The 9,836-nt window shown below is 39.0% G+C and overlaps 1 protein-coding gene across 1 annotated transcript in view; it reads right to left on the bottom strand.

Annotated features, from left to right (window-relative positions):
* Positions 1-1,992: 1,992 nt before the first annotated feature.
* LOC140234661 (tyrosine-protein kinase TXK-like) overlaps positions 1,993-9,836 on the bottom strand; it is a 76,363-nt gene continuing 68,519 nt past the window's right edge. The window contains exons 14-18 of the mRNA XM_072314693.1: positions 7,959-8,023; positions 5,945-6,060; positions 4,878-5,038; positions 3,357-3,466; positions 1,993-2,300 (exon numbers count right to left, since the gene is read on the bottom strand). Coding sequence (XP_072170794.1) covers positions 3,383-3,466; positions 4,878-5,038; positions 5,945-6,060; positions 7,959-8,023 — 426 coding nt within the window. The 3' untranslated portion in view covers positions 1,993-2,300; positions 3,357-3,382. The remainder of the gene's footprint in view (positions 2,301-3,356; positions 3,467-4,877; positions 5,039-5,944; positions 6,061-7,958; positions 8,024-9,836) is intronic.

Here is a 9,836-nt window from a genome sequence, read left to right as displayed (position 1 = left end):
GATCCAGCTCATTGATCTTGAGCAGCAAACCAAGGATTGACTTATAATTCTCTCTTTATGTAGGAAATATTTTCCAATCTATCACCAATTCATACCAAATAAACATTTTTATTTGGCTTATTCCTAGAGGCATTTATGGCCAAAAAGTAACATTTCAGCTAAGTTTTGGCGACCGTTAACCTTGACCTTTCACCCCTGTCATTTTTAGGCAATTAATCACTGATTTAAATCTAGCTTTCCTAGCAGTTGATATTACCACTGGAACTGCCAGCTGAAGTTATGACCGTAACTGTTGACCTTTCAACTATCGCCAATATCGTGTTCATGGAAATAATTATCAACTTATTTCTACACCTCCTACCACAGTATATTCCAACTGAACATTCCTTGAATACTATTAAACCACAAATTTCCGCATGCATCTTATTTTTGCAAGTTTTGTGAGAGCCAAGATTCATGACATTAAAATGCACGCAAAAGTTCTTGTCTACATTATATGCGTCGAATGCCAGTGGTAATTCATGAGAATTTAATGCCGCAAAAAAAAAACAAAAATGCAGTTGGCTCCACTTCACGAAAATCTCATGCCACAAATATTTCTTGCTTTACAGGACAACTTGAGACTGCTTTTTTAGCCAAAGATCAGAGACCTTTGACCTTTAACCTTGAAGCGTGTTGCCCCAAATCTTGTCAGCACATCTACATCACATTTAGTGTACCTGGACCAGGCATCAGGAATAAAATTCATAAGCCTCAAAACAACTTAACAAACAGAAAATAGGCCATGTATGTACCCAAGGGTTATTTATGAATGGAAGAAATCTGACTTCAGACTAGAATCTGGACGATCAATTGCTTCTTTTTTGTTGTTGATACTTTACATAATCAAGCTTACCAAGAGTACACAAGACATTGTGAGATCACTCATTGTGATCAAACTTTAGGAAGTCTCTCAGCTGAAGCTTAGCAATTTGGCTTGAAAAAGCCAGGCTAGAATTGTGCAATTTGAACTTGCAACTTTCTATCACTAAAGAAGAAAATTGAAAGAATGTGGGAACACTGAGGAGAGCTGGTGTGTCAAAGGAAAAAAAGAAAAAAGAAAAAGAAATCATGCCCATGAAATATTTGACATATACAGTAAAAACAATATGAATTTTATGAAAAATCAATGAAACTTGAGAGTATGATATACGGCATTGCATACGCATATCTACAGGGAACATACACTTTTGTCTTTTATGTCATAATTTGAGCATCAAGTTTACAGTAGATTTATCATATTTTGTCACATCATCAAGATTTCTATTTCTGATGTGTCACTTCACTATTTCAGCGCAATTGGTCTTTTTCCGTTCCAACCTTTGAAAACTACAGCATTTTGTAAGTTTGTGCTTATTGATTGCATATGCTGTACTGTATATGACTGTCTACGTCTCTGGATGCTCAAAACATCACCATCTGAGCACAAAGTATCAAACAAAATGTAAAATAAAATGATAACTCAGACCCAAAGTCATTATTACGCTTTGACTGTATTCACCAAAATAACTTCACAACTGTTACAAGACATTTCTGTGAAAGAGAGGCAGGTTCTTCCCTTTTCATCAGCCTTTTCTACTTGGAACTTTACACATATTTATGAAAAATTTCACCTCATTAGAAAAGTACCCCTTGCTATGCATAGACGACTGTGACTCGCAGCAAACTCTGCATACTTCTGGATGGGACCCTTCACACATGGCCCCTCTTGACAGAAATCTGAAATCTCAGTAGACCTTGCACACGACCAAGCAGATATCAGCCGGAGACGGTTCTTCAAGAGCATACCAGAGAAGGTAAAAGCCTGATGTGGTTTCAGCCGGGATCCATGTACAGCGTAGATGGCAAAATTCTGTGTGCTCATTTGAAAGGACTGGAGAGCACCACTATCCCATAATGACAGGTTTTCTTGCTCTGATCTGAGCAGAGATTTCCAGAAGTTTGTAGGTGGTAGATAATCCAGAGCTCGCTCGCATCAGATTAGAATGCAACTCAGACGATTCAATACTCTCCTTCAAGGTCTTCCGCTTGTTAAGTGTTTGTTTCTGTTTTTTCTCCACATAAGATACTGTTTACAAGCTAGGCAAAGCAGAAATAGTTTGATTTTAAGACCAGAAGCTTTTCACTGCCAGAAAACCCCGGTGTAGAGTTGTCAAGGTGACGCTGAAGTCTCAGCTATTGAAAAGTCCAGGCAGACACAACTCACAAATATCAAACTACTGTGATGGTGTTTGACCAGTTGCGTTGTGTCTCACAGCACACTGTAGAGAGATAGGAGAGATGGAATATATTACAAAGGAGCTAAGACAAGGAGAGATGAATATATTCACACGGATATATCAAAAGATGCTTAAGAACATGATTATGCATATCTGCAAAATGCTGACTGCAAATCTGAAACAGCATTGTTTTCTGTTAACAGTAAATTGATACCTTGTGATGCAATTGCATTTAGATACTGTATAAGCTGTTATCTTTGCGTACAGATATTTTTGTGAATGGAGAGGTCACGGACATTTTCGTGATTTTAACACTGAGGCTAAATAATGTAAGTGTACTATTAGCCTAGTGTATGAAGACATTTTCATGTGTTGCTAAATTCGCGGTCCAACAGTGATTCGTGAAATTTGCGAAAATTAACCCCTCGCAAAAATAACAGCTTAAACAGTACTATTACCTTTGAGGCATAGATTATTCTTTTAAAGCAGGATAAGTACAGCATTTAAAAGGTAGGGAATCCCATTTGCACGCCTTAAATGAAGAGTTGTATAAATACAGTGGTATGTTGAAGAGAGTATCATTTTAGACACTCCCATAAAGTATTGAAAGTGGAAGGTAACATTTAGTACATTTTTTTGACCGTTAGATTTTGAATTGAATTGTTTTCGGGGCTCACCGTAAATTCCAGTACATTACTAGGCTACCTTTGCAGACCCATGTACTGCATGTGTGTCCATCATGTATATTTTGTGAAGAAAGTTCATCAACACTTACAAACATTTCTATATACATTCTTGCCACACACTCTATATGTTATTACATCAGCTCTTGTACTTATAGATTTGTGTTTATAGATCACAAATACAGAAGAATGCAACAAAAAGGCTTAAGTGTGGCTGATACACAGAACTACTGAGTAGTTGAGTTTTGTGCATTATTCAAATTTTAGATAACTGTTGACTTCCAAATTTGTAAGCAGTGGCCTAAGCAAGTCCCCTGAGGTTCATATTTAATGTTTTGCTGCATTTTGGGAGGTCTGTAAAAGGTATCCCCTACCTTTAATGATTAGATTGCAATATTAAGTGCATGGCACTCACCACTTGCTTTCTTCATTAAGGAGTTGTCATGTTGTTTGGAGTTCACTTTTATCTGAGAGTTGTGAGAAGCGCGCCATCAGATGGTTAAATGATGGTCTGTCCTCCGGCCTCTGCATTGGAAGAGAAGAAGTGATACAAGCCTCAACAGTGTAGAGGGACAGAGGAATATTCAAATCACTTGAAAATGGAAAATTGGGCAAGGATGATTGCATAACAAGCCCCTCACAATGATAAAACCTCTTTCCTTGCAGTAAGCAAAGCTTTGGTGTTAAAGCTCTGGTGTGATCTTAGCATCAAATATCTATTGCAGGAATGAGACTTACTTCAAACACTAAATTAATTCTCATTCAAGTCTAATTCACTTGAACCCTTGGCCCGTAGAGGACAAGCTGATTTTCCTATCATATGCATTTTCCATGCACACCTCCCAGAGTATATACTCGGGATTAAGTCTTCAACGGGTAAGTTCTATCTCTGTATATACGACACTAAACAAACCAAATATATGAATCCAAATTAAAAAATTGAAGGCGAGGAAAAAAAAAATGAATGCCTTCAAGGATACTGTAAAACAAATCTTCAAAAAAAAAAACAAGGAAAAGTAGAAATTACGCGGTGCGTAATATATGTCCCCGCCGGAAGTAGCATTTTGTAGCAAAATGTGCAATATAGGTAAAAAATCAAGGTCAAAGGTCAAAGAAGGCAAAGGTCAAAATTCTGTGTAAAAGTTTTGAAGCCCTCACCTAGTGCCATCACATAAAGCAAACGGAATCGAAATCGGGTTAGAAATGGCGAAGGAGTAGCATTTTGTAGCAAAATGTACAATATAGGTCAAAAATCAAGGTCAAAGGTAAAAGAAGGCAAAGGTCAAAATTCTGTGTAGAGGTTTTGAAGCCCTCACCTAGTGCCATCACATAAAGCAAACGGAATCGAAATCGGGTTAGAATTGGCGAAGGAGTAGCATTTTGTAGCAAAATGTACAATATAGGTCAAAAATCAAGGTCAAAGGTCAAAGAAGTCAAAGGTCAAAATTCTGTGTAGAAGTTTTGAAGCCCTCAGCTAGTGCCATCACATAAAGCAAACGGAATTGAAATCGGGTTAGAAATGGCAAAGTAGTAGCATTCTGTAGCAAAATGTACAATATAGGTCAAAGGTCAAGGTCAAAGGTCACAACTGAAATTCTGTGTAGAAGTTTCAAAGCTCCCATGTAGTGCTATCATATAAAGCAAACAGAATCAAAATTGGCTCATAACTGACAGAGAAGTAGCAAATTTAACATTTTGATCACACACGGACGCACACACGGACGGACGGACGGTCGGACGGACGGACGGACGCACAGACACACACACGTACGGAGCCCGTTTCATAGTCCCCTGCTCGAACGCGTTCCGCGGGGACAAAAAATCACGTATACACCATATCACAATCTAATCTGAATGACGAATAATAAAGTCAGAAAGCCTTGAGGCCAGGCTAGCGTTAGATCATCACATGATGTTGCCAGGAATTATGTCCTACCTCTGCCCAGCAGTCCTTCATGATGAGGTAAACCGGCCAGGGGCAGTAGTCGGGTCTCTCCATGCGGTAGTTGCGCCTCGTGACGTGGTCGACAACTTCCACATTGCTCATCGCTGGGTAAGGGGCCAGGCCCCCCGAGAACACCTCCCACATTAGAATCCCTAATTTAGGGGGGGGGGGGGGAGGAATGGTGGAAGAGGATTAAGAGAGAGTAAGAGTTTGATGAGTCACTAAATACATCAGTGAGAGAAATTGCCGAACAGACAAATAGATTTGCTATGAAGCGAGGAAATATTGAACAAACAAGTAGTTTATCAATGATTTTAGTCAGACAGATAATGAATGAGATTTACTTGACTACCAGCAATTCAGTGATCACAGCACGTGAGAGCTAGCTTGGGGCAACCATCTTCGAGCTGTGACATTGTTTTGTACAAAGAGATACAAAAAACATTACTTTTGCTTAATAGTAGTCATAGTCTTACATAGTTCATATGAGGAATGTAACATTTGGACTAACTGTGAGTGGAAAAAATATTTTGGCACAGCAAAACTAAAAACATTGTGAGATGCCACAGACAAACAAGTGACTTTTTTTCATGACCAGTCTCACAGAAATGTGATTTGCATGAACACTTTGAGATCCACATACAATGCAATGTTACTAGTTAAATGAAAGACTTTTAAGAGTCATCATGTTCTTCATTCAACTTCGACAGTGCCCTTGATATCTTTGCCCCATTGGCTGATTCTCTTTAGGGAATATATTCTTTATAAAAACAGAAAGCATTTGTTCTATTCTTTTTTTGTTTGGTAATGTTTTGTCTTAATTTTCTTTCAAAGCTAACAAAAGTTCATCTGAGGGATCATAGGATATCAAGGCATACCGGAAAGCATTCCTTTACAGAAAATCAAGGAAGTACTATTTCATTCTGCATCTACTGTTGATGGTTGATTACAATCCATGTACAGGGAGCCCCTACTATTGTCCAGATTTTAATAGTGAATCTTTGACCAGTGAAATCCAGCAGTGGCTAGTCTGACTCATCCTTGACCTTGTAACTCACCAAACGCCCAAACGTCGGATTTACTGCTGAATCGGGTGTAGTGCAGGACCTCCGGGGGAGCCCACTTGATGGGGAATTTGGTGCCAGAGCTGGTATACTCATCATCCATAACATACCTTTTGATTTGAAGGAGATAAATCATAATCATACAATAACCCATACTAGACAATGAACTTGGGATGACTACAAGGAAAGGCTACAGGTACAAATCTTATCTTCATAAAATGAGTTCAAGAATGTTGTCGATCAGAACTGCTGAAATGAGTCATGTGTGCGCTCATGATATTCTGAATACCATGCACGGCCATGCAAAAAGTGTGCAACGAAAAAGCATAACAGCATGGACGTGTTATCCTATGGGGCATTCCAGAGAGAGCATAACTGCATGGTCACTGATGCCACAATGTATACTCTGGCAGTGTGCATTTAATCTGTTGTTACATGCCTGTCGCAAGCTAATATATGTGCTCTCAATCACTACTTCTGAAAATGGCTTCTAGTTTGCGCTACCTGCTGGCCTTGTGCAGGTAGAGTGTGTATGTACGTACTCTGTGTATAGTGTTTGCCGAGTGCGTAAGTGTTTGTCAGAAAAAACATCTTTGGACATCTTGGCTTTTGAGCAAGTTCTACAAGTAGCTGGACTGGTATTGACCCATAAAGGTACATGAAAAATTCCATTAATTTTTGATCCATTTTATAAATCAAATAATGCACAGGTGTTTGTGATGTTAGTGGAGATGCACTCTCAGCTGTGCATTACTTGTATATCAACATCATCATTATCAAAAGCACTATCATCAGTAGCACCACCAACACTGCAACCATCACAACTGTCTGACCCCCATTTGTCATTGATGGCATAATCGTATTCACCCTTGTAAACCATCACCTTCAGTGTCTGTTGCAGTCTCTATTTACCATCAGCATCATTGAGACAAGGCTACCTCTCTTCAAACATCAAGTGGCATGGAATTCAGTAACCATGAAATGACATATAGACTTAATGTTCTCACTAATCAGTGGGTGTGATACCGGCAATAAGTATGAGATTTCATATTGTCTCTCCCTCTCTCTCTTTCTCTCACTCAATATCACAGATGTCCCCCTCTACGTGTACGTGGGAAGTATATACTTCTACAGAAAGAGTTGGCAAAGGAGAGAATGAAAGTTACACCATAACTGAACCAAATACAGAATGTGATGTACAAAGAATATTGTAAGAGAATTGAAACTTGCTGTGTATACTAACTCTCGCTAGTAACAATGGAAGAATGAATGAGGCATATCCCACATGCGATAGTAAACTGCTTTACGTGATGCTCACTGTCACACTGATGAAGGACAGATTAGGGCCCTAACAGTGACTGACTAATGATGCTACAGCTTTTAAATTGCATCATTTTTTTTTTTTTTTTACGTTCTATCCTCCCCCTTTCAATTCTTTGTTCAGAATGGTGTCATTGTTGTCCAGAGCATTGACTCGGATAGGGTTTGCAAGTTATGCATAGTCACTATCAATAATCATAAGTTGGCATTTCTTGAACAAGGCAAAACGAAGAGTCCCATAGGGTACCCTATATAGTGTGGCTACCATGGTCTCTTGTCGAAAGATAAATGCTTACAAGAACTCTCTAAATTGCTTTAAATCAACTTTACCACCACATGGTTTACTAATGTCATTACAAATCTGGGCAGCATTAACCCGCTGAGGACAATTCCCGAGTAGACTTGGGCAAGTGTCTATAAGAAATGTGTGTTGTCACAAAATCAGCCCGTCCTCAACGGGCTAAACATGGGCCAAAAATTCCAATTCAGATGCATCGATACACCTCGGTGCAAAATACAGATTTGGGGCATGACTGCATTCTACCACTCCTACAGTAGTTCAGCTATGATGAAGGTCACATAACATTATATGCCATCATATCATGATCTAAATTCTTAGAATTTTCACCCCTGGTTCGATTCAAATCGAATGCTGATCAGGAATTCTTCTACAATCAAGTGCACTTACCTAGTGAGGCCAAAGTCCGCAACTTTGACTATGTGCTTGTCACCGACGAGACAGTTCCTGGCAGCCTGAATATGATGAAAAAGAAATCATGACATCTTATGATCAGCTAATATCCTGGTATTTCCAAAAGCCGCTCAGGTCAAGTCTGAAAACGTATGATGGAGAAAGAGTTAAAAAACCCAGAAAAAGGTGATGTTCTAGCTACACACTGTAGGTGGGTTTGATTTGCAGGTCTTTGTGGGTGTGGGGATGGGGTTGATAGTATTCAAAGCTGTCCTTTGAGATACATCAAAAGAACTAATAAAAGGTTTAACAAGGAAAAGTAGAAATTACGCAGTGCGTAATATATGTCCCCGCCGGAAGTAGCATTTTGTGGCAAAATGTGCAATATAGGTAAAAAATCAAGGTCAAAGGTCAAAGAAGTCAAAGGTCAAAATTCTGTGCAAAAGTTTTGAAGCCCTTACCTAGTGCCATCACATAAAGCAAATGGAATCGAAATCGGGTTAGAAATGGCGAAGGAGTAGCATTTTGTAGCCAATGTACAATACAGGTCAAAAATCAAGGTCAAACGTCAAAGAAGGCAAAGGTAAAAATTCTGTGTAAAGTTTTGAAGCCCTCACCTAGTGCCATCACATAAAGCAAACGGAATCAAAATCGGGTTAGAAATGGCGAAGGAGTAGCATTTTGTAGCCAATGTACAATACAGGTCAAAAATCAAGGTCAAACTTCAAAGAAGGCAAAGGTAAAAATTCTGTGTAGAAGTTTTGAAGCCCTCACCTAGTGCCATCACATAAAGCAAACGGAATCGAAATCGGGTTAGAAATGGCGAAGGAGTAGCATTTTGTAGCAAAATGTACAATATAGGTCAAAAATCAAGGTCAAAGGTCAAAGAAGGCAAAGGTCAAAGTTCTGTGTAGAAGTGTTGAAGCCCTCACCTAGTGCCATCACATAAAGCAAACAGAATCGAAATCGGGTTAGAAATGGCGAAGGAGTAGCATTTTGTAGCAAAATGTACAATATAGGTCAAAAATCAAGGTCAAAGGTCAAAGAAGTCAAAGGTCAAAATTCTGTGTAGAAGTTTTGAAGCCCTCACCTAGTGCCATCACATAAAGCAAATGGAATTGAAATCGGGTTAGAAATGGTGAAGGAGTAGCATTTTGTAGCAAAATGTACAATATAGGTCAAAAATCAAGGTCAAAGGTCAAAGAAGTCAAAGGTCAAAATTCTGTGTAGAAGTTTTGAAGCCCTCACCTAGTGCCATCACATAAAGCAAACGGAATCGAAATCGGGTTAGAAATGGCGAAGGAGTAGCATTTTGTAGCAAAATGTACAATATAGGTCAAAGGTCAAGGTCAAAGGTCACAACTGAAATTCTGTGTAGAAGTTTCAAAGCTCCCATGTAGTGCTATCATATAAAGCAAACAGAATCAAAATTGGCTCATAAATGACAGAGAAGTAGCAAATTTAACATTTTGATCACACACGGACGCACACACAGACGGACGCACGGACGGACGCACGGACGGACGCACAGACACACACGTACGGAGCCCGTTTCATAGTCATAGACAAAAACCTGACTTTATTGATCTAACAATTCATGAGGTTAGTTACTAATCTGGACCATATTTTCAGCATGTATTACAAATTGAATCTCCATCTGTTATATTCTCCTTTGTTAGAATATATTAACGATAAACCCCCATTCTTTTTTTTTCTTTTTTCTTTTTTTTTGGGGGGGGGGGGGGGAGTGATAATATAATACTTCAGAACAGACATTTCCAAAGTTCTAAGGTGGTGCAATGTGTGAGTATATTTGATCATCAATGGCTAACTGAAAGCAGGGTGGTAATATCATATTTGTACGGAGTGAATGTC

Source organism: Diadema setosum, chromosome 11 (assembly GCF_964275005.1).
Source record: "Diadema setosum chromosome 11, eeDiaSeto1, whole genome shotgun sequence".
Taxonomy (NCBI): domain Eukaryota; kingdom Metazoa; phylum Echinodermata; class Echinoidea; order Diadematoida; family Diadematidae; genus Diadema; species Diadema setosum.
Note: the sequence above shows the minus strand (reverse complement) of the source record. Positions and strands in the feature narration are given on the sequence as shown.